Here is a 25691-nt window from a genome sequence, read left to right as displayed (position 1 = left end):
TTAATTCTATCAAGGGATTCTGGAGACACAGAGTTTGTAATATATGTCATACAAGTGGAATTCAAATGGTAGCCATCAGAAAAAGAAAGGCAGTAAAGCCACTACATGAACTGAAATGTTTTTGGCATTAATGTATCATGCTAGCTAGCTAACTCAATCTGCTGTACTCCAAATAGGTATGTCGTGAGGAGGAGAAGGGAGAGAATGTATCCAATCAAGTGATCAGCTTGTGCTGTCTGCATGTGAGACAAGACGGAATTAAGAGATCCTTCACAAACACTGACATTCAAAAGTGAGGTTGTTCTCAGAGTGCACCTGTTGTGCTGGTCAAGAGAAAAAAGGGAAATAAGGGATGGAGAGATGGAAAATGGAAGTGAGGGGGACAAGACAACAAAGAAAAAGACATAAGGATTTATAAAAATATAAGGATTTAAAATGAGATTACCTACAAAGCTGAAACTCACTCCTAGAAGAGATCTTGTTAACCATGAGCCTCAGCAGCTTCAGAATGAAATGCCAAACCCATCTCTTTGGTAGAGCATACCCAAAATAACATCACATTTAAAAAAAAAAAGAGATAAAGGAAAAAATGTTCCTAAAAACCAGAAGGCATGCAAGAAAAATGATTTTTTAAAAACGTGATGCCGTGGGAAGGCTTGGGTTTTGCATTTCACTCAGAAGGAAGACAAGGATTAATGGTCATACTGGTTCTCTTCCAGGAACAAGTTTCAGTTTTTTGGGCCAATCACTGAGAAAGCTCCATCTTCTCTGCAACCAGGTACCATTCTTAGGTCTGACTGTTCCATTTTCCAGTGGAACATAGCTGTCAATGGAGATCATTGATCACACAGGGTTAGGAAGTCCCCAAGTTAACTCGGTCCAGTCCCAAAGATGGCTTTGAAGACAAGGACTGAAACCTTGAATTTAATTCAGCATTCAGAGAAGAGAATGAGAAATGGGGTCATGTGATCTTGGCATTCTGCACTGGAGAGCAGATGGACTGCTATGCTCTGAACTAAAAGTAGCTTTTACAAAGTTTGGCATTTTGTCCCCAGGTACAGAAAATTATAATAAGCAAACCCAGAAGTTGCTGTGGATCACTGTGGCTAAGTCCAAACAAAACAGAAGGGGGTCCCATCTAATCAGCCACAGATGGAAAAAGGGGATTTTGGGTGGCAGCAGCTATTCAAAAACAGTGAGGAATCAAGATGAACATTACACTATGTACTGTATTAATATGAAGGCAGATGCGCTCAATGGAAGATAAGGTTAAGAGAGTTTGTGAGTTCTCAGAAGTACTTCCCACTCTATTTGTATCACCTCAGTCTTTTCAGGCTTCAGCTTCCATCAACGGCTCTGCATCCAATTGCTGAACTCAACCAAGTTCAGGCCAGCTGGGAGACTGTGCTATTTGTAGCTGATGTGAAGGCAATGTAGAGCTGGGTGTCTTCTGTAAACATCGGGCATTTTAGTCCATGCTGTTTCACAATCTCGCTTTGTTGCTTTATATAGATTTGTATTGAAAAAAAGGTATCAGAAATGGAGGTAGGATCCCTCTGAGAACTCTGGAGATGGAAGAGCAAGTGCCCATCGTGACTCTCTGGGTATTGTCTCAGAGATATAAGTGAAACCATCTTAACATGATCCTGATAGGTCTCTGAAGTGGGGAAGCAAAATTCCACACCCTGCCATATTAAATGCTGTATTAACATATGTTAAAGACTTCCTATCCTACAACGGGGGGGAGGGATAGCTCAGTGGTTTGAGCACTGATCTGCTAAACCCAGGGTTATGAGCTCAATCCTTGAGGGGGCCACCTATGGATCTGAGGCAAAATCAGTACTTGGTCCTGCTAGTGAAGGCAGGGGGCTGAACTTGATGACCTTTCAGGGTCCTTTCCAGTTCTATGAGATAGGTATATTTCCATATATTATTATTATTATAACCACCTTTATTTTGAGCTTCTGCTCTTGAGCTCACTATTCCTGCCTCTGATGGGGCGCCCGCCCCGCACTGGCTCTGCGAGGGCTCAAATCAGCCTAGCAAGGCTGAGCGGCAGGCAGCCAGCCAAAGGTGTGGCTGCAGAGGAAACAGCCAATTAGGGTGGAGGCTGGACCAGCTAATCAGGGCCCAGCCGCCAGCCCATATAAAAGGAAGCTGCAGACCAGCACAAGAGAATCTGCTGCAGGGAGAAAACTGGCTTCCCAGAGGGCTCTTGGCAGGCTGCCAGGATTTACAGGCTCGAGACCCTAGGAAGAGGGAAAAGAAGCTGGAGCCAGAGGCAGGAGCAGAAGGAACTGAGGCTACAGGAAAGTGGCTCAGGGAATAGAGACAGTGTGCTGGAAGGAAGAGGCGGCAGGAAGCTTCCATTTGCAGGGTCCCTGGCCCGGGGCCCGGAGCAGTGGGCAGGCCTGCATGCCCTCCCCTCCCCCAATAGCTGCTGAAGGAGTGGCCCGGCTGTGCACTGCTGAGCCGCTGCAAGGAGTGGCTGGACTCTTGTTGGAGGAGTCCCCTGGAAAGGGTTGGGGGGGGGAGAGGAACTGGATGGTGACACAGCTTGAGGGCTGTGCCATGAAGCAGGTGCCAAGAGAAAGGAGTCGTAACTGGTTTGCAGGCAGAAGCAGGGATGGGAGAGCCACCACCACACAAGGATGCACCTGCTGGGACTGAGCTAATTCTCAAAATGCCCAGCAGGTGGTGCCAGTGTGGCGGGTGACCCCATCACACTGTCCATTATTTCTCATGCTGAATCAAATCTAGTACCAGTTCCTTCTCTATAGCTATTATCATATTGTCACTCAACCTCCTGGGCCCTACGCAGTCTTCTTCAACCATCACTGCATCTCATTTACTATATTTCAACAGATAGGGTTATAAAGCTTAGGTACTTTCAGAATGATCACTACATTCTTAACTTGTTCTGTTGTGTCCAAGCACGACAAATATCTGGGATCAAAGCAGGATATTTACACACTATGTATGTTGCAATACTTAGACATTATAGAAAGAACTAAGGATGGAGTATTTGTCTTAACTCTGAACTTCCTAATTTTGGAAGGGGTATGTCACAGCTTCAATATTTGATAAAAATCTGTTTTGCATGTGAGTAAAAGGGTCATTTACAAGTTTCAGGAAGAATGCATCATGGCAAACTAAAACAATTTCATGTATTTGGAAGTCAAAAGTGATAATTATCTGTACCACTGAGTACCATCACCATAACAGGCAGTAGCTAAGGTAGAAGTAAAAACAAGGCAACTGAAGGCAGGTAATTAAATCTTAAAATCCTCAGTGCATTCTGCTCTAGTCTCACCAGGGGGACCCAGCTCTCCTCCATATACTGCACTGTGATTCCTTTGTGAAGGAATGGAGACCAGAATACAATGTCAGTGATCTGCTGCTGCTCCTGGGAAGGGGTGGGGGTGGGGGAAGGGGACAGACAGGGAGGGCAGAAGGCATGTCAAAGGAATCATCATAAAACAGCAGAATTTCACCAGTTAAAATCTTAACCTTATATTTTAATGTCCTTTAAAAATCTCAGCATTTATTTAGCGGGGCAGGACCCCACTTCCCCCTCCCTCCATTTTATATGCAGATCTAGTGCAATACTGGTTTCAAGCAGAGTCAGCCTCACTTCTGAATAAATCCAGATGTGGAAATCCTCTCTTGCTATCCTGTACCTCCTTGCCTGGACCCATGTTAATGTTTTCCTTCTAATAATCATCACTGGATTAAGAAATGGGGGGGAAAAAGGGAGACCATCTGGGAAAAAAACAACCACACTAGTAAGATTTTCAGAGCGATGGAACAGTACAGCTATTGGAATTGTGTGGCAGAGCTGGAGAGGGTTTATCCTACTTGACCTATTTTACAGCTCTCCCCTGAGTCAATTCTATGCCAAGCTAAGAAGGCTGGCAGCCCCATGTGAATTTATACCTAAATGTAGGAAGTTTCCATGCTGTCATTAGCACCTGGTCATTGGACTTCATTGTGCTGTAGTTTCTGTACTGGTTGCTGTATACCAGTTGCAAGATCTCATTAAAATGTTTACATGGGGAATGACTGGCAGGACACCAACACTGCTTGGAAAACTGTTGTGTAATTCAAGAACATGAAGAATTACAGTAGTTAATACTTGGGGACAGAAAATCCTCTGAGATGGACAAACAGACATGGTGGGGGTATGAAAGTGGCAATTAAAAGGAAAGGCAGGAAGGAAAAAGGGTGAAAAATAAAAAGATTACTTGAAAAATAAGGCAGAGACTTTACAGAGAAAAGGAGAAATAATGGCAGAAAAGAGCAAAAAGAAAGGGTAAAACTTATGAATTTAGCAATCATTGTTTAAAAAGTGGGGGTGTGGCTAGGGGAGGAGTAGAAAGAAAAAAGAAGCAAAGGACAGAGCAGTAATTGGTGTCTCTCTCAGCTAGAGAAATGACCTGTCAGGTGGATCTGAGATCCAGACAGCCGGAAACAATACAGGCACTCAGCACTGAAATGAGAGCTGTACAGAGAAAGCCTCTTGATCTTCAGACAGGAGACTTCAGGGCAATAATTTTGGCAGCTAACCCACCCCTCTCCCACCACCGGAAGATGTACAGAAACCATGAAAGAAGCCATCAGAAGCCTCACAAATCCCTGAAAGGCCTAGAGAGTCAAAAGATTAAAATAAATGTTCCAGCCACTGCAGGATGGCCTGGAAAATTAGATAGAGGAAAGTATGTCAGAAGTGCTTATGAGTTTTACGTGTAAAGCAATGGCACATGGGAGCTCAAACCTGCATTGTCATTCCTACTTCTCTGCTCAGTGAGAGCACAACTTTAAAAGGCAGAGGTTTCATTTTTTTCCTCCTCCAGGGATGGACCTGAATTATTCTCTGTTGAACAAGCCTGGAAAGACATCCCATGATAATACCATATAATTCCATTTCGGGACAAATCTGACTGCAACATTCTCTCCCTCCCACCACAGGATTTGTGGAGAAGAAATGGGAGGTGATTATAATGTGACTATTAGTGGCGGATGTTAAATTTCAATTTCATCCTGTACTCTCTGAGAGATTAGCTCGTTGGGAAAATTGATTTCTCCCTGGTTTTCTCTTTGTTGCTGATGTATTCAGAAGATTATGTGCATTTAGCTGCCAAGGCTGATTACATAAGGAAAAAATCATGTACAGTTAGTGTGTGCGCATAAACTATACAAAGATACTCAGTCACAAAGCAAAATTTCTTTCAAACAAACCAGTTTGAGACTAGCTCATGAAGTATTGATGATGACTGTTAATGAGTAAGCCTCCAATACGTTGATACTACCGTAACACTACTCTGATTTGCTCCATTCTACAGTGCCTGGATGGATATATGACATTTCATTCTTAACAGTAAACATACCGGGCTTGTGTAAATTTGTCTCTGGCTTTTAATATTATCTGAAAATAGTGTGATTAGTTTCTTTATACAGACAGGGGCCAAGTCACTTTTGAAAAAGGGCTTTAGGCACTTTTGACCATCGTGCCCATAATGTAAATATTAATTTATGAAATAGTCATCTACAAACTACAATTTTGATTATCTGAATGCAAGAGAGGACTAAATAATTTTGGATAACTGTGGAAATTTTCAATGCAATTAACAAACACCAAAGACATGCTCTTGTTTCAGATGATAATTTTGGGTAATTGAGGTTGCATTGTATATATTTCATATAAAAGTCACATACCTTCAGGGCCAGATTGTGCCCTTAAGGCACAATCCCACATTGGGGGAATCTGTATAGCTGGAGGGGGCTAGGCTGTTAACAGAAGCCACAGGAAGAATTGTGGTTGATTCAGACAGAATTCCTCCTGGGGCTCCACAGCGTACACTGCAGCAAGAATTCTGCCACCTTTTAAGTGGGTGCATCATTATGCTTCCACACGTGAGCACCCCTAGGATCCGCTGGCCAGTACAGAGTGGGGCTCGGGCTTCATATCCTCTGTGGAGGTTAGTAATGCTGAGGGTGCTAGCCTATCACCCTCCCTTTGCCTACTGACCATGCTGTGGCTGGCCTGTTGCCAAAAACGCAAGAGTGAGAAGATTCATTAAAATCTCTCATCTTGCTTGCCTGTCTAGGACCAACAACATAAAATGGTCCCTTGTAAGTCATGTTCTCATGCCAACCATGGACTCTAAACTGTATGTATTTTGCATCTTTGACCACCTTATCTGCACCCTGTGCTCATCAAACTACGTTAGGGCTACAAATATTGGAATTCTATCATTCCAGTCCTCTCAGCTACTGTTTATTCTGCCTCACACAACTATCATTCTGTAGTTAGCATGGCTCATTGTAACTAAGCCAACACTCCATTTTCCAGTGCAGAAAATATATAAACACCCCAAAACAGTACCAATAGCATATCAGATGACCAAATATCTTATAAAATAGTTTCTCTCTAAAATCTGTGGCATAAAGATGATGCTACCCCACAAAGATGATGCTACCCTACAAAAAAGTTACTAGTACTGTACAAGTTTGGGATTTACTACATTCTGCATTTCTACACAAACACACACACAAACACGTGGCAGTGATATACATATAGTAAGTTATATTATTCATGCACCTTTGACTACTTCACATACACATTGCTCACTAATCCATCTCCACTGGTATTATGTCTAACATTTCAAACGTCTAAGCAATTTTAAACCATCACTATTTCTTTAAGTCAACCACTTGAGAAAATAAATACCTATTTTATACCACAGCAGAATCAGAAACCCTCCTTTTCAATGAGCTATAGAACTTTTATACTTTACATACACACACAGAGGACAACTCTTTGATCAGTTCTAGTAATATATATGTCCAGGATTCAGGGGGCCTGGGACAAAGCGGGGGAGCTGCGGCGCTTGTACTCACCCGGCGGCGGTCCGGGTCCTTGGTGGTATTTCGGCGGCAGGGGGCCCTTCAATTGCTCCGCGTCTTCGGCAGCACTGAAGGGCCCCCCACTACTGAAATGCCACCGAAGACCTGGAGCGACTGAAGGGCCCCCCACCGCTGAAGACCCAGACCACCGCTGGGCCAGGGCTCGCGGGGCATTTCGGCAGTGGGGGGCCCTTTAGTTGCTCCACGTCTTCGGCAGCACTGAAGGGCCCCCCGCCGCCGAAATGCTGCCGAAGACCTGGACCATTGCGGGGCCCCTTTGGGGCCCGGCGCAAATTGCCCCCCCCCCCCCGGCGGCCCTGTATATGTCCCTTTCAAAACCAGGGACAAGTTTTAAAATTTGTGTGGCCTCTTGTGTTCTTTTGCATATGGTCTAGTGATTAAAAAATGTGACTTGTGGCAGTATTCTGCCACTGACTTACTGTGTTCCCTTGGGCAAGTCAGTTAGAGACAGTCAAGACATTTTATTAGGCGCAGACTTACCATGCGTAATATAAGACATGCTGGGAGCAGTCTCTGCACTCTGGCACTGGTGCAGCTCGATGTCCTTGTGTGGTGTCTGTGGTGGGGGCACTGAAGAAGATGCTGAGGAAGAAGAGGAGGAGGAAGAGGATGCCGGCTTGGGTTTGGAATGAAGATCGTTCAGTTTTAGGAGGTTTTCAGAAGTCACAGTGTCTGGATTCGCTGGTGTAGGAGGCAGCGTTGCTGGAGTTGCTGGGAAGAAGCTCTCTTTGTTGTCCTTTATATGCTTTGGGGTTGTTGGCGTTTCCCCTATGGACTACATTAAAAAAGGAAAGATGGTGAGAAAATATGGCCTACTGAGCTCATATATGTAACCTTATTAAATGGAAACTGCAAGTACCGTGGTCACTTGCATAATGCAAAAAAAGAGCATCTCTCTTGTGCACATATATATTAACCATAACAATAAAATCTTCCCCCTAGGTAAGTATTTATCTTCCATAATTTACCGTTCATTTATCAAAGCACCACCTGGAGTACTTATTCATATTCACAGTTATAGTGCTCTAATTGAGCTGCTTTGTATAGAAAGCTCCTTACAGCATAATATACTCAGCTGAACTTTATTATTAAACAGGATGAAATTCAGGAATGTTCCAAACTCCCATGAATAGAAAGAAGCTCTTTCAATTAAAAAGAACTGTTGGCAAACTCTGGGTTTAATCTAATAGATAGTGCTCTTGGAAGAATTGAGCTTCAAATCCCCAAATTATTAAAAGAAAATACTGTGTGTAAGGCTCTGAAAGACAGCAAAAGAAATGAGGAGAGAAGAGAGTATTTATATTTGTAAAATAATAAAAATGTGCCTATCCTAAGGTCAATGATTATCAATTGCTGCAGCAGAGCGAATAACGCTGAAGTCCAGCTTGAAATGACTGATCTGGAAGCTCTCTTGCCTTTGGACTTAAATAGTGAGGATAAAATATCAATACTAACGGCTGGGCTCTTATCCAAGGGCACAACTAAGAATATGAAGCATTGCTACTAGTTACGTAACCAAGAGGTGGAAGTGTGATTTAAATTCACCAAGGAAGGGAAAGACAGCTCAAATAAAATAAAAGCCCTCCCACATTCCATACCAATAGATAGGCTGGATATAATAGTCCAGTTTTTAAAGCTACAGACTGCCTTTGTGTTCTTAACAATCTTCATTCAGATTAAGTTGTAAGGAACCGGCTAGACAGACTCCAAGCTGTCAACTGTCAGTCTCATAGTCCCTAAACCAGGGGTGGGCAAACTACAGCCCGGGGGCCGCATCCAGCCCTTCAGACATTTTAATCTGGCCCTTGAGCTCCCGCCAGGGAGCAGGGTTGGGGGCTCACCCCACTCCGTGCCGTGGCTCCGCACAGCTCCTGGAAGCAACGGCATGTTGCTCCAGCCCCTACATGTAGGGGCAGCCAGGAGGCTCCGCACACTGCCCCACCCCAAGCACTGCCGCTGCAGCTCCCACTGGCCAGGAACCATGGCCAATCAGAGCTGCAGGGGTGACGCCTGTGGATGGGGCAGCGTGCAGAAGCCTGGCTGTGCCGCCGCGTAGGAGTCGGAGGGGGGACATGCTGCTGCTTCCAGGAGCTGCTTGAGGTAAGCGATGCCAGGAGCCTTCCCCCACTGATCCCCTCCCATGCTCCAACACCCTGCCCCAGTCCTGATCCTGCTCCTGCCTCCAAACCCCTTGGTCCCAACCCAGAGTACCCTCCTGCACCCCCAACCCCTCATCCTCAGACCCACCCCAGAGCCCACATCCCCAGCCAGAGCCCTCACCCCCCTCCCACACCCTGAATCCCTCATTTCTGGCCCCACTCCACAGCCCACACCCTCATCCGGAGCTCTCACCCCCTCCCGCACCCCAACCCCCAATTTTGTGAGCATTCATGGCCCACCATACAATTTCTATACCCAGATGTGGCCCTTGGGCCAAAAAGTTTGTCCACCCCCGCCCTAAACCACTAAAGTAAAAGGAGATTCATTCCCAGTTCATGCAGTAGGGCCTGTGCTTTTGGAGCAAGAAGATCAGAGTTCTATCTCTGCTGCCAATGTTCTAAGGGACCAGGGTGTCCTAGGTGTCCACACATTTATTACAACGGTGTGAGAAGTAGGGGTTGAACTCCACTGACAAACTCTGGAGTGAATTTGTACCAGAAAATCAGTAATATTTAATACATTTAAAATTCAATACTGGAGAGCACTCTTGAACTTCTAAAGTCACTTCTGTGTTATTAGTGTGTATATTTAATCAGTCTCAGTATTTAATAGATATGGTTAAAATCTCACTGCCAATTAATTTAAAAAAATCTATATTTACATCATAATTGCCATACTGGATCAGATAAGGTGTACTGTGCCTCTAGCAATGTCCGGTTTCTGATGGAGAGGATGTAAAAACTCATAATGCACCTAATTTATGTGATACTGTACACAGAAGACAAATTTCCTGCATACATAACATCCTAAATTCTGAAAAAGTATAGACAACTGAAGATGCTATTGATAGTCCAAGTTATCCAAACATTAAAAAAATCCAGCCACACTATTAGTAATAAAAAAACACCTTACATTTATACAGGTAGTGAGCACAGAGAGAGGAGTGAGAATGGAGGAGTGACAAAAAAGGGGAAAGATAGGGATTAAATTAGTAAATGGAGTGTGGGAGACATGTAACTTATATGACGGGTGGGAAAAGGAATGCATGAATAGAAAGGTCAGAGAGGAGGAAAAGGCAAGAGTTGGGGACATACAAGAGATAAAGGAGAAAACAGATGGTGAGGCAAGAAGAAACTGAAAGGTACATGAAAGGGGAGTCACTGACAGATTCCCATATAACACTTAACTGGAGCTTGAAGGAAACCACTGTGAAAGTTGAATATAGTAAGGTTTTTTTAATTGCAGATGAATGGGCGTGTAGGGTGGGGACAGAGATTTGACTGACATAATCCATGCATGCACGCATACATAAAAGGCCAAATTCATACATAGTAAAACTGAAGTCAACCAGGAATATATTTGGCATATTGTCTTTCAAGTGGTTCATTCGTGTAAAATTTCAAGGTCTGTGTAAGACTTTTTCTTGGCAGCCTAAGACTGCCAGGGTTGCCCTCTAAGAAGCATGTTGGCACCCAATGGTGGTATAAGCAAAAACATATTTCATGTGTATATGGACCAGCACTGTACAACATAAGTTTCACTTAAAAAGTTGCAGCCATTGTCCTGACTGGAGCTGATAGAGTGCTTGGGCACCAACAAGACCAAGATTCCAATTGTTAGTGTATAATGGAAAACTATGGGTGTGTGTGTGTTGGAAAGGATTTAGTTATTCCATCCAACAGTCAGTTACTTTACAGCACAATAGTTTCTTATAATAAATCTGAACTTCAGCAGAAATGTGCACATGGGCAGTGGGTATTAAAGGCCAGCTCAAACAGCCCTGCATGGCCCTGCCCACGCTCCACCTCCAGACCCACTCCTGCTTCCCGACACTGTGCTGCGGAGGGCTCTTCCCCTGTGGCCGAGGCCCAGGGGTTAATGGGGGCTGTCCTGGGGCCACTGACTCCACTGGTGCTCCAGGGCACTGGAAGCCGTCCTGCGCTCCAGTGTTGGAAAGGGCGCTGCCTGGACCTCTGGGGCAGGGTGGGGGCCATGCTTCCTGCCCAGTGCTTGGGAGGGGGAGGGGGTCACATGCCACCTGCCTGGCACTCGGGAGGTTGAGGGCTGGGGGCCCCTCTGGGCTTCAGTGGGAGAGGAGGGGCCTCAGGCAGAAAAGACAGGCAGCGCTAGGGGCTATGGCCTCCCACTGCTCATGAATGTGCGTTTGTGCAAAGCAGGGGTAATAATGCATCAGCACATGGCATTATCCTGTACTAGTACTAATCTGATAGATCCATTAGCTTCAATGTGATTTAAGGCAGTGGTTCGCAAAGCCGGTCCACTGCTTCTTCAAGGAAAGCCCCTGCCGGGCCAGGCCGGTTTGTTTACCTGCTGCGTCCGCAGGTTCGGCCGGATCGCAGCTCCCACTGGCCGCGGTTCGCCGCTCCAGGGCAATGGGGGCTTTGAGAACCACTGATTTAAGGTTTTACTTGAAAAAAGTTTCTTATCTTAATGGCTGTTAAGAAAACTTTCCAAATGTAAACTGATGAAGGGCTGTCTTACTGATTCTGGAGATAGAGAAAATTAGATCCCCTTCAATCCAATGAAACAGAGATGTTAGTAGGTGAACATAACCTTGATAAGTTTCTTTGATGATGAAAGTGGGGGTAAGGAGACAGTCTTAAAAAACAAAAAATCTCCCACAGTATATACAGAAAAGAATCCTGGCCTTATCACTATATACTGCCCCCACCACAATTCCACTGCTGCCCTCCTGAGAGAAGTTGAAATGTTTATGACATTTTATTGAAGTCGAGGAAGCTGGAGTAGGATCAAAAATAACTAAGCAAGAATATGGGAGGAGGAAGAATTATAATAGGCGTGAAGGATTACCTGTTTTGAAAATATTTAGTTTAAAGTGTGAGGACAAGAGTTGTGGCACTTCTATATCAGTCACTGATGCCAACTTACACATAAAGCAGGTGTGCATGATCCCATAAGCAGTAATACTTATCAAGGTTTATGGGGCCAAATCTATTTTAATGTCATGCAGGTGATTGCCTAGCAGCAAAAACACAGGACTATTACACTTTGCATGAGAAACATCCTGAAGAAACTAAGGGCATGGCTACACTTGCAGACGTAGAGTGCTTTCAGTTAAACCAGCTTTCGGAGCACGCAGTAGGGAAAGCGCTGCAGTCTGTCCTCACTGACAGCTGCAAGCGCACTAGCGTGGCCACATTTGCGGCACTTGCAGCGGCATTGGGAGTAGTGTATTGTGGGCAGCTATCCCACAGAACACCTCTTCCCATTCTGGCGCTGTGGATTGTGGGAAGGGGGTGGGGGGTTGGGGCATTCTGGGTCCTGTCCCAATGCCCTGTGATGCGTCGGTTCGCATTCCAGCAATCCCTGTGCTTCCATCCACATTTGGTGCCATCTTTCAACGTTTTTTGTACTGTCTTCCCTTTCGGTCTGCAGGTGTGCATGATCCCATAAGCAGTAATACTTATCAAGGTTTATGGGGCCACATCTATTTTAATGTCTATTTTAATGAACGGAGCCCGAACTGCTGAGGAATGTGCTGACAAGTCTCGTCAGCACGTCATGTTTGGCAGTTGAGTTACTCCTTAAGATCCAAACTGACAGTGAGGACTCCAACAATATCGACTTGTGTAACGCATACAACACGAGACTGCTTGTGGCATTCATGGACATGCTCATGACCGTGGAACGCCGCTTTTGGGCTCGGGAAACAAGCACTGAGTGGTGCGATCACATCATCCTGCAAGTCTGGGATGACAAGCAGTGGCTGCAGAACTTTCAGATGAGAAAAGCCACTTTCATGGGACTGTGTGAGGAGCTCACCCACACCCTGCGGCGCAAGCACACGAGAATGAGAGCTGCCCTGACGGTGGAGAAGCGGGTGGCTATTGCAATCTGGAAGCTGGCAACTGCAGACAGCTACCGATCGGTCGCTAACCAGTTTGGAGTGGGAAAGTTGACTGTTGCAATTGTGTTGATGCAAGTTTGCAAGGCCATTAATCGCATCCTGCTCAGAAGAACCATGACTCTGGGTAATGTGCACGACATTGTGGCTGGCTTTGCACAAATGGGTTTCCCTAACTACAGAGTGGCGATAGATGGGACGCATATTCCAATTCTGGCACCATAGAAAAATACCTAGCTTCCGAGTACATTAATCGGAAGGGGTATTTCTCTATGGTTCTCCAGGCACTTGTGGATCACCGTAGGCGTTTCATTGACATTAATGCAGGCTGGCCCAGAAAGGTGCATGATGCACGCATCTTTCGGAACACTGGCCTGTTCAGGAAGCTGCAAGCTGGGACTTTTTTCCCAGACCAGAAGATCACCATAGGGGAAGTCAAAATGTCCATTGTGATCCTAGGAGACTCCGCTTACCCTTTAATGCCGTGGCTCATGAAACCCTACACAGGGAGCCCTGACAGCAGTAAGGAGCAGTTAAATAACAGGCTAAGCCGGTGCAGAATGAGCGTGGAGTGTGCTTTTGGCCATTTAAAGGGCCGCTAGCGCTTTCTGTATGGGAAGCTGGACCTGGCTGATGACAGCATCTCCGCGGTTATATCCGTGTGCTGTACCCTCCATAACATTTGTGAAGGGAAGGGTGAAAGATTCACTCAGGCATGGAACTTGGAGGTTCAACACCTGGAGGCTAAATCTGAACAGCCAGAGAGCAGGGCTATTAGAGGGGCCCAGCGCGGGGCGGCAAGGATTAGGGATGCCCTGAGGGAGGAATTTGAGGCTGAAAGCCACCAGTAATGTTTGGTGCCCTGCACGGGAGTGAAGTGCAGTGGTTCCAATGGTAGTAGGAATCTGTGTTTGCTACGGTGACTTGCAGTGCCTGTTGCTTTCCTGGGTTAAGGTATCTTTTATTTTATGCAATAATAAAGAATGTTTTCAAAGCCAAAAAATCCATTTATTGGAAAGAAAATCCAGTTATTGAAAAGAAATGCAACTGCTTGGGAAACAGAAAGGGCAAGGGGATGGGGTGGGGAATTGTACAATCACAGATTTGCGTATGTCCTGTTTTCATACTCAGACTTCCTGTCTGGAGTGCTGTGCAATGAGTGCTGCACTTCAGGAAGGCTATACTGCATGGTGATGGGGGTTGAGTGCAGTGGGTAAGGGTCATAGTTTTCAGGGCTGGGTGGTGAAGCTACAGGCGTTGGAGGCAGCTGGTGGCGATAAGAACCCAGATATTGGGGAAAGTGGAAGTGACATGGGGCACAAGGGAAAGAGTTTTGGGACAAGGGCTGCAGGGGGGGGCAGGCGTGGTAGTGCTTCACCTGCATGGCTACGAGCGCCTGGATTGAGTCTGCTTGGTGCTCCATGATGCTTATCAGCTGATCCGTGCTTTGCTGCCAGAGCTCCGCGCTTTTGTGACGGTGCTCCTCATTCTGCAGGCGGATCCTCCTTTCACTCTCCCTCCACTCCTGCGCTTTTAGATTCTCGTTAAGGGACTGCTGCATTACTTCATGCAGCATGTCATCTTTGCTTCTAGATGGCCTCTTCCTAATTCTTTGGAATCTTTCAGCCGGTGATAACACGGATGGCTGAGATCTCAAGGTTGCATCTGTAAAGGCAAAATGCAACACTTAACAGAGGCAGCATTGTTCACGCCAGACAGAGCAATGATTCCCCTGTACTTAAGGGTAAGCACAGTCTACACCAGGGGTCGGCAACCTTTCAGAAGTAGTGTGCCGAATCTTCATTTATTCACACTAATTTAAGGTGTTGCGTGCCGGTAATACATTTAAATGTTTTTAGAAGGTCTCTTTCTATAAGTCTATATTACATAACTAAACTATTGTATGTAAAGTAAACAAGGTTTTCAAAATGTTTAAGAAGCGTCATTTAAAATTAAATTAAAATGCAGATCTTACGCCACCAGCCTGCTCAGCTCACTGCCAGCTTGGGGTTCTGTTCACCTAAGCTGGCAGCGGGCTGAGCAGGGCCTGCGGCCGGGACCCTAGACTGGGGGGGGAGGGGGTTTCAAGGGTCAGGGCAGAAGGCTGGTGTGGGGGCAGTTCAGGGATCAGGGCAGAGGGCTGGGGTGTGTGGGAGGGTCAAGGGTCAAGGCAGAGGGCCGGGTGTGTGGGGGAGTTCAGGGCAGAGGGATGGGGCTGTGGGGATGCAGGGCAGAAGGCTGGGTGTGTGTTGGGGTGGGGTGGGAGTTCAGGGCAGAGGGCTGGGGAGTGGGGATGCAGGGCAGAGGGCTGGGGGAGGTTCAAGGGTCAGGGCAGAGGGCTGGGGGTATGGGGCTGCAGGGCAGAGGGCTGGGGGTGTGTGGGGGTGCAGGGCAGAATGCTGAGTGTCTGTGGGGGGGTCAGGGCAGAAGGGTATGGGGGCTGCAGGGCAGAGGGCTGGGGGTGTGTGGGGGGGGTGCAGGGCAGAAGGCTGAGTGTGTGTGGGGGGGTCAGGGCAGAGGGCTCGGGGGGGTGGGGGTGCAGGGCAGAATGCTGGGTGTGTGGGGGTCAGGGCAGAGGGCTGGGGATATGGGGGTGCAGGGCCGAAGGCTGAGTGTGGGTGGGGGTCAGGGCAGAGGGCTGGGGGTGTGTGTGGGTTCAAGGGTCAGGGCAGAATGCTGGGGGTGTGGGGGGGGTCAGGGCAGCTCACGGCAGGGGGCTGAAAGGGATGTGCCTGTTCCACCCCCTTCCCTACCTCTCTCTGTCTCCTCTACGGAGCTGTGTGCACGCTGCCGCTCTTCCCTCGCCCCCTCGCAAGGGCCATCAGCTGACTGGCGCAGGGACGGAGAAGGGGCGGGGCAGGAAAGCACCACGATGGGGGAAGAAACGGGGGAGTTGCCGATCCCTGATCTACACAATAGCATAATTTGCCTGTCCCAAAGCAAGTGGATATAACCCATGGGAGCCTCAAAATGGTGAGCAAGCCACAGGGTCAAGGGGGACTGATTGTTTCACGGCTGTACTGTCATCTAGGCTCTCCCCAAGGCACAGAAATCAACAGCTGCAGGGGACCCCTCTACTGAACACTGTCCCCACATTTTTCACAGGAGTTTGTCCTGGAAGATATCTCATTGCTGAGGGTGACTTGGGAAGCAAGGGAGGGTCTTCTACTACAACGTGACTTCCGCCCTGGCCCATATGCAGCTTGCCTGTATGCAGCAATGGTCCCCCTGCCCCTCACAGCACAGTGGCGCAGACATGTTAGTCTAACTGGGACTAGGCATGCATGCAGCCCTAACCCTCGCCTCAAGAGCCCACATTGAATAACTTCCTTCCCAAAATAAAAGCCACTTACCGGGCACCTCCTCTGGTGTCTGTTCTTCCCCAAGCATCGGCCACTGCGACTGGCTACCTTCCTCCTGGCTTGCGAGCAGCTCCTGGCTGCATGCATCTAGGGATGTTGGGACATCCTCCTCCTCCTCAGCACCCTCGGAACCGCTTTCCTCCTCCTCCCCCCTTGTTGAATTGGGCTCTGAAGTGTCCATGGTGGTACTCGGCGTGGAGGTGGGGTCACCCCCAAGTATCGCATTCAGCTCTTTGTAGGAACGGCAGGTCGTGGGGGCAGCACCAGAGCGGTGGTTTGCCTCGTGGGCTTTGCAGTAGGCATTTCGCAGCTCCTTCACGTTAACCCTATGCTGCAGTGTGTCCTGGTCATGGCCCCTTTCCATCATGTCCCTTGATTTCTGCCCGATGGTATCGTAATTCCTATGGCTGGAGCACAGCTGGGGCTGAACAGCTTCCTCCCCCCAAACACTGATGAGGTCCAGCACCTAGCCATTGCTCCAACTGGGGATCGCCTGGCACGTGGAGGCATGGTCACCTGGAAAGATTCACTGAGAGCACGCCACGCCTGGCTGAGCAAACAGGAAGGGAATTTTCAAAATTTCCAGAGCGCATTAACAGACCAGGGCATCCACACTGGCACTGCGGTGCTCCAGCAGGGGCTCAAACGTTATTCCACTCGCCGAGGTGAATTGCTAGGAGTGCTTTAGCCACGGAGTCAGAGTGCTCTCCGTGCCTTGCCAGTGTGGACACGTCGTGAGTTAGAGTGCACGGGGCTGCTTTAATGCACTCTAACTCACAACTTTTGCCATGCCCTTAGTAGAGAAACTGACTTAAGTTCATCAGAACTACTATCTATTCCCACTGCTGATAATAAGCAGGCACAGTAAAGACAAGACACTAAGAAGGGAGAACAGTTTTCTACAGCACATTTTTATTTATTTATTTATTTTTTTTTTTAAATCAGGAGGGTATCAATGATGTTCTGCATGGATGAATGCATCCAATATCTTTCTGGGACTTATTTCCCTCCCCCGCCATTCATCTCCAGTAGAAAACGGAGTATTAGTGTCAAGCTTCTACCTGTGTTTTATGTGGCTTCTATGAGGAGAATGTTCTATTTTGTTATGGTACATAGAGTCAAAGCTCTGACTATTCCCTCCTAATCCACTGCAGGATGTAAACTTTCCCATTCTCACTGCTTTTAAAATTAATGCAAATGTGTTTTACAAATGTGAAGAGGCTTCATGCTTTTTTCCATGTATATGATAAAGGTAGCAAGTCTCAGAGGGAACTGGTGCCTCTGAGGAACTGGTACAGGAGGAGGAAAATTCTCTCTCCTCTCATTCCCCCTCAGATCATTTTGGTGGAAAACCTCTAGTTTCCCCAATAGGGGCTAGGATTTCCTGTAGGTCCTGACCTGTTAAAGAGAAGAGTATGCAGGAACTCTGCTTTTGCCTCATATCTACCACAGCATATAGAGAGAACCAGCAAAGGCTGAGGCTTTTATGCTGTATTGGTCACATGACTGGTGATCAAATGATGTGTAATAGAAAGAACTATATCTACTTTGGTCAATGTTTACTTTACATATCCTATGTTCTTGAGTTTTTATACATATATCAAAAGAGGTTTAAAGCAAGGGTGCCCTTTGGTATGGGATCAGACTGAAACCTAATTGAATAAATAAAGCTATGTGGCTATGCAGATTGTGTGATCTCTTTTTAGGCTATATGTAGCTAGGTGTCTAATTAAGTCTCTTTCTATGCTTCTGTAGTCATCAACAGATTACTCTTTTCTTCCTTTTCTATCCTTTCTTTGGACTCCTCTTAGGAAATTATCCTTAGGCCTCATGGGAACTGCAGGATCTATGGAGAAACCCTTCTTATACAGAAGATATAAAGACAGGTTTCAGAGTAGCAGCCGTGTTAGTCTGTATCCGCAAAAAGAACAGGAGTTCTTGTGGCACCTTAAAAGACTAACAAATTTATTTTAGCATGGGCTTTCGTGAGCTACAGCTCACTTCTTCGGATGCATCCGAAGAAGTGAGCTGTAGCTCACGAAAGCTCATGCTAAAATAAATTTGTTAGTCTTTAAGGTGCCACAAGTACTCCTGTTTTGTAGAAGATATAAAGGTACAGAAAAGCAGTTACTGACCTAGCCTTACAGGGAAGAAAGCAGTAGAAATAGAGGAATAACCTTCTCCTGGAGTATAAGTGCAGGAAAAAATTCCTTGCAGTTTTTCTGTAAGGCACTTCAGTGTGGCGACAACAAGTAGTAAAGAAATCGAGTATTACACCTGGCTTAGGGTAAACCATCTGCTGTCTTATACCTTTTATACTAGCAGCAAAGAGTCCTGTGGCACCTTATAGACTAACAGACGTACTGGAGCATGAGCTTTCATGGGTGAATACCCACTTCATCGGATGCATGTCGGATGCATCCGATGAAGTGGGTATTCACCCACGAAAGCTCATGCTCCAAAACGTCTGTTAGTCTATAAGGTGCCACAGGACTCTTTGCTGCTTTTACAGATCCAGACTAACACGGCTACCCCTCTGATACTTGATACCCTTTATACTATATCTCCGAGGATCTCTATTGACAACTGAATCAGAGTTTTCTTTTTGTCTTGTTTCTTGTACGCATTGTTATTTTATCAGGATATGACAAAATTCTGAAAATAACATAAGTCCTCAAGGCTCATTAACTATACAATGTCTGGAGTAGTTTACGACATTTAGCCTCAAGGATACAAAGATATCTGCAACACTCTCAACAACAAGGTACAAAGATAAGATCCAGACTAACTGTAGGAAAAAGCAAACATTTTACTTAGTAGTCAGTGTAGGCGTCCCAATAAATATTTTCTAATTGTAGAAAGTTGGTAGTATGAAGGATACAGCACTCTTATTTCACTTCTGAGTTCCATGTTCAAATTTTACCCTACATGAAATGATTTCAGCATGGTCTCAGTCTTCCTGTTGTTAGATGGAGTCTTTACCCATTCACATTCTGGAAAAATACCAACCAGAATGTGAAGTCTCAGCAGTTGGAAGCTATCACATGGAGTGCTGGAGTGGTAACAGCAGCCATGTTGCACTATGTTACCACTTCTATTTCTCCCTAGAATTCTATTTGCTGAAAACTCTCTGTTCACATTGTCTTTCTACTTTTCTCCATAGTGATATTTGAAACAAGACTTCTGTCTAAACTTTCTCCAATGTACCTTTAGAACTAGCAGAGATGCCCATAATATGGTACTCCATATCTTGAAGAACCATATCTCAGCTTCAGCATGGCCTCCAAACTTGGGTTTAGTGTGTGGGTGCTGGTGGCCTGGGATATACAGGAACTCAGACTAGATGATCTAGTTGTCCCTTGTAGTCTTAAACTCTATGACTAACCAGGGCCGGCGTTAGGCCAATTCCTCCGAATTGGGCTCCGCGCCTAAGAGGGCCACGCTCCCTAAAGTAGAGAGCCTAACTTTTTAATTTTTACTCACCCGGTGACGGTCTGGGTCGGCAGCAGGTCCTTCTCTTGCTCCGGGTCTTTGGCAGCATGTCCTTCAGTGCCACGAAAGATCCGGAGCGACTGAAGGACCCGCCGCCAAAGTGCCGCCAAAGACCTGTAACGCCGCCGGGTATTTGAATCGGGTCCCACACTTCCTAAAGCCGGCCCTGTGACTAACATTTTGTAAAGGGAAAATTATAACTAACATACACATACAGTCATCTGAATTGTATTCCAGCCTAACCAACTCCTTCATGTAATGCACGCATTCAAAGACCTTCTCTCCCATTCTGAGCAGGTGGCTACTCCATATTCCATCAATCCTCTGATATGTGAACAACAGAATTATCAGATCAAGAGAGGTAAAATGGTAGGGTGAAAAATAATAATAAATTAAAAAGGAAAAAAGTGTTTTTTTTTTTCTTTCCTTCTTGTTCATTTAACAATTGTTTTCAGCTGCAGGCTGAGAGAGGAGAGCTGTTAATTACACTGAGAGTACACCTCCAGTATAAAGTGAGAGGGGGATGCCATGGTAACTGGTGAATGCAACAGTGAACAAAACGGTCACCCTTTGGTAGGAGTGAGAGCTAAAAGAACTCTTTTTTGTCCCCCCTTTCCCACCTTCTTCTTCCCCTTTTTCTTGTCGTCTCTCAGCTGCATTAAATAAAACCTACAGACAACTCAGGAAAAACACTTTCAGCTCCATAAGCAGTCTCTGACATCTTGATGTGCAGAAAGAAAAGAAAATGAGGAGATGAAAATTAGCAGCAAGTGGGAGGAACAAAGAGGGGGGGAACCACATGAGGCAGAACAAGAGATGCTTATTTTCTAATTATTTAATGTTTCACTTATTCCCCGCCCCCCATCCCTGGGAAAGGGCCTTTAACAGTTTCTTTTAGAGACTGACAAGGTAAAATTGTGGGAATATGAAAAGAATATCTGGACATGCAAGCCAGATCAAACAATATCGTCTCATCAGATTTCTCCCTGGAGAAAAAAACATGTTTACAAACTGTCATAACTATAAAGGGAAGGGTAACAACACTCCTGTATACAATACTATAAAATCCCTCCTGGCCAGAGGCACCAAAATCCTTTTACCTCTAAAGGGTTAAGAAGCTCAGGTAACGTCGCTGACACCTGATTCAAAGGACCAATAAGGGGACAAGAGACTTTCAAAGGGGGGGAAGGGGGGGGGCTTTTCTTTGTGCTCTTTGTTTTGGTGTTGTTCACTCTTGGGACTAAGAGGGACCGGACATCAATCCATGTTCTCCAAATCTTTCTGAACAAGTCTCTCATATTTCAAACTTGTAAGTTAATAGCCAGGCAAGGTGTGTTAGTTTATCTTTGTTTTTCTCAACTTGTGACTGTTCCTTTGCTAGAGGGAGGTATCCCTGTTTTGCTGTAACTTTGAAACTAAGGCTAGAGGGGGTTCCTCTGGGCTCTCTGAATCTGATTACCCTGTAAAGTTATTTTCCATCCTGATTTTACAGAGAGATGATTTTTACCTTTTCTTTTTAATAAAATCCTTCTTTTAAGAACCTGACTGATTTTTCCATTGTCCAAAGATCCAGGGGTTTGGGTCTTTGATCACTTTTGTAACCAATCGGTTAGGATATTATTCTCAAACCTCCCCAGGAAAGAGGGTGTAAGGGCTTGGGGGAATATTTAGGGGGAAGAGGAACTCCAAGTGGTCCTTTCCCTGTTTCTTGTTAAATCACTTGGTGGTGGCAGAGTACCAGGTTTTAACCTAAGCTGGTAGGATTAAGCTTAGGGGGCTTTCCTGCGGGTCCCCACATCTGTACCCTAGAGTTCAGAGTGGGAAGGAACCTTGACACAAACCTACCATTTTAGTCCACATTCTGCTTTGCCCATGCACCTGTTTTATGTTTTTCAGATAGTTAAAATTCAATCTTTATCTGAAATAGTTACATTTATGTAACTTAAACATCATTTCTCTCAACAGCTCTGAAAGGATAGGCAATATACAATATACCCAGCACATGCACGTCACTAAGGAAGCTCTGTTTTTCCTCTACATGCTACTTGCCATGCCACAATTTCAATTATGATTAAAAAGGTAAACTGAAAATTTAGAAAATACAAGAGTTGTAACAGTGCCCACACAAGATAAGCTTCACAAGTTTCTGTTCCGACCTTAATAAAAGTGCTACTTGTAAGTACCTGCCTAGGAGAAATGAAGAAAAGAGATGGAGTTCTAAAATTTTTCAGAGTGCAACGCTTTGTTTATATTGGTCGCATTAACTTCACAACTTCAATCTCAAATAGTCAATGGAAAAGCCTGTAAGAAATTCCCTCCCATCAACCTAGAAATTTCACAGGTAGGTCTATAATAAATGCATCTCCAAACAAACATTCATCTAAACCCTTTGCAATACTAGGAATGGTCAGGCAAGAAGTGACCCTGTTGAGAGAGAATTAGATAACAGAGTCACAGCAAACTGTATGCTAATTTATTTAGAATCATATGTTCTCTGTAAAGGGAACAATAGTTGGCAAGACTAAATATAGCTTATAGCTCTCAGAGGTAGCAGACTGCTTTCAAAACTTCAAATATCTCTGTGACTAAGACTGCAGCCAGATTGGAAGAAGCACAGAGAAAAACAAACATCTTTCCAACTGCTGTGTGACTGTGGACCAAATTCATTTCTGGTGCAACTCCAATGATTTCCAAAAGAAAATAGCAAAGTGACTGATACTTATTCCACTGATAGGAGAGAACCTGCTACTGGTTGAAAGGTATATGGAGAAGGAGAAAGTTTTTGTTTGTAGAGTTCCAAAACCTCCAGCATATGATAGAAAATGTTTGTTAGTACTGTACTTTTGCTAACACTACATGATAAGCTACAGTATGCTATTGCCACAGTACCACCAGGAGCGATTTCATCTGCTTTCTATAGTTATCCCTGGACAAGGCTCCCTAGTTCACCAAGTGCTACCATTTTTATTAAAAAATTGCATATTTCCATTTCTGAGACAAGGGCAGGATCTTATTCCTTTTGTTCTTTCAACAATGGTCACAGTTTACTTATTTTTTTTTTGGCAGCTAGAAGGAAAGTTTCATAGATTCCAAGACTTAAAGGGACCACTGTGGTCATCTTGTCTGACCTACCTTTTTGAAGTAGAGCACATTGTTAAAAATATAAATAAATAAAATCAAACTTTGATTTCAAAATTGTCAGTGATGTTAAAATTTACACTATTATTTACAGTCTGAAATTGCCTAGCTTCAACTTCCAGCCACTGGATCTTCTTTCTCTTTCCTTGCTAGATTAAAGAGCCCATTATCAACTATTTGTTCTCCATGGAGGTACTTACAGACTGATCAAGTCACCTTTAACCTTCTCTTGTTAAGCTGAACAGATTGAGCTCCTTGTGTCTATCCCTAAAGACATGTTTTTCAATTGTTTAATCGTTCTCATGGCTCTTCTCTGAACCCTTTCCAATTTATCAACATACTTCTTGAATTGTAGACGCCAGAACTGGACAGTGGACGCACCAGTGCCAAATACAGAGTAAAGAGATTATTTTACCTCTTTCTCGAGATTCCCCTGTTTATACAACCAAGGATCACACTAGCCCTTTCAGCTACAACATCACACTCAGAAAAGGCTGGAAAATGTGAAGTATTTTCAGATCAGATACAGAGGAATTTTTTTCCACCCTGCTCCAGTTTTTCTTGGCTTTTTTGCCTTCAAAAATTATCTGGGCCAAGCAGTGGAAACAATTATCCTTCATAATGCAATTCAATTTTTGAAGAGAGTCCCTTAGACTCAGAAGAAAACCAAAAGCCATTACACAAAAACTCTCCTTATATATAAATATAGCTAGAACCTTTATCATCACTTTACATTAAAACTTTTATTAATGTATTTTTCTTACAGCCCACTTCCTTCCAAGAAAGAGTCACCATTCTATCATGATGAAGTAAGGTGGTTAAGTGACTCAACAAAGGTCTCTCAAAGTCTATGAATGAGGTTGAAATACAACTTTGGTCTCCTTATTTTCAAGTTGTGTGTTTTAATCAAAAAGGCCATCTTTTGCCCCCTTCCTTATGGCCTCACCATATTATGACGAAGAATGAGTTGGACAAAAGAGAAAAATCTTAATTAAAGAACTATTCAGAATTCGAGAAAAGAGGTTTGGGGTTTTGTTTAGAGCTGGTCAATTTTTTTTTCCCATCAAAATGTCTTTTAGGGTTTGTTTTTTGAGCCTTTAAGGATTCTCCACAATCATAACGGCTAGGAAATTACATATTTAATTCTCATTATCTCAAAATATAACATTCACATTCTGGAGTCAGTATTCTTTGGTAATACTGGTTTCATAAAAATGACCATAGCAAGGAAACAATGAAATAAATACTGAGAATCATTAAATAACTAGAAGATAATGGAACTGTGAACAACAATTAACAATGATTTAGAAAGAACAAACAATGCCAGACAAACCTGATTGTGTATTTTGGTAAAAAAAAAAAAAAAAAAAAAAATCAGCGAATGAAGAGAATGCATAATATCTAATATATTCTGACTTTATAAACACATTTAATCTACAAGTCTTGAGAAACAGGGCTTTGGAGCGGAGCTGGAGCGCGGAGCAGCTCCAGAGCAGTGGAGCTGCAAGTTTTTGCCTGGAGCGGAGCCGGAGCATAGCGCCAAAGCCCTGTTGAGAAATCCTACTCACAAAATGAATTCAAAATGGTTTGGATCTGAATTTTGTTATAGAATGAAATCTGCCTGAAAGACCATAAACTGAGTAATGTTAAACAATAACGTACAGATTAGGAAGAGTGCCACAGCAGACAAGTGTTAAGTTTGGTTTTATTTATCTTTTTCATGAAATATACAGAAGTGGAAGTAAACAGGATATTTATTAAATTCACATATGTTGGTAACTTGGGAAGTATTGTGAGGACAAAAATAATTGAGAGAGCCCTTTGGATGTTAGATATGTGGACAGGAAATAAAATAAAACTTGGAAAAATGCAATAAATATATCTGGGGTGAAAAAAATATGAAAGATATTTAAGGAGAGGGAGAAAGCTGGAAAGCAATACAACTGGAAGAGACAGAGAATGGAATATTAGACAAGATAGTGGATAAAAAATTAAGTAGGCATTTGCAATATAATACAATAGCAAAAAAGGCCAATGTGATGATGGAGTCTATATATTATTGTTTGTATTACAGTTGGGCTGAGAGAGACAAACTACGATTTAGTCTGCAGTGTTCCTGAAACTGAACAAAAACATATCAAGAGAGTCCCTGCCTTCTTACAATCTAAACAGACAAGCCAGCCAAACGGTAGGAGGAGAAACAGATACAGAAAGTGAAGTATCTTGCCCAAGGTGACCCAGCAGATCTGGGGCAGAGCTGTGACTAGAACCCCTCTCTCCCACGTGCTAGTCCAGTACACGTTGCCTCTCTCACGCAGAAACATCAAGTCTTGGAGCAGGGAGAAGGTATTTCCGTTCTTTGGCCTTAAGTCAGCAAGGTAGTTAACCATATGTTTAACTTTAAGCACACGCTTAAAATCCCATTGACTTCAGAGATTATAAGAAAATATTAGAGCTAAAAATATATAGCTTTGTTAAACAACTAAGAGCACCTTCTGAGGGGTATAAACACCACGAAGGGAGAACAACTATTTAGAGTGGTACAAAGGGGTATAACTTTATAAGCAGTGGGATGAAATTAAGGAGAACATTTAGGTGGGATATCAGAAAAACATTTCAGACGGTAAGATCTATCATACCACAGAATAGTCTCCCTAGAGCAGTGGACTGGACAATGTACTAGAAAATATATTGAAAGGAACAATTCTGTATTTGCAGGTAAAATG

At 44.5% G+C, this 25691-nt stretch overlaps 1 protein-coding gene across 5 annotated transcripts in view; it reads right to left on the bottom strand.

Annotated features, from left to right (window-relative positions):
* CABIN1 (calcineurin binding protein 1) overlaps positions 1-25691 on the bottom strand; it is a 233314-nt gene that overhangs the window by 35112 nt on the left and 172511 nt on the right. For all 5 annotated transcript variants that reach the window (XR_005589496.1, XM_039504802.1, XM_039504805.1 and 2 more), the window contains exon 34: positions 7408-7702. Coding sequence is in view for 4 of the 5 variants with exons in the window: in XM_039504802.1 (XP_039360736.1) it covers positions 7408-7702 (295 nt within the window). In the remaining variant the exon portion in view is untranslated. The remainder of the gene's footprint in view (positions 1-7407; positions 7703-25691) is intronic.

Source organism: Mauremys reevesii, linkage group 18 (assembly GCF_016161935.1).
Source record: "Mauremys reevesii isolate NIE-2019 linkage group 18, ASM1616193v1, whole genome shotgun sequence".
In the NCBI taxonomy this organism is placed as follows: Eukaryota; Metazoa; Chordata; order Testudines; family Geoemydidae; genus Mauremys; species Mauremys reevesii.
This window is presented reverse-complemented; position numbering and strand designations above follow the sequence as displayed.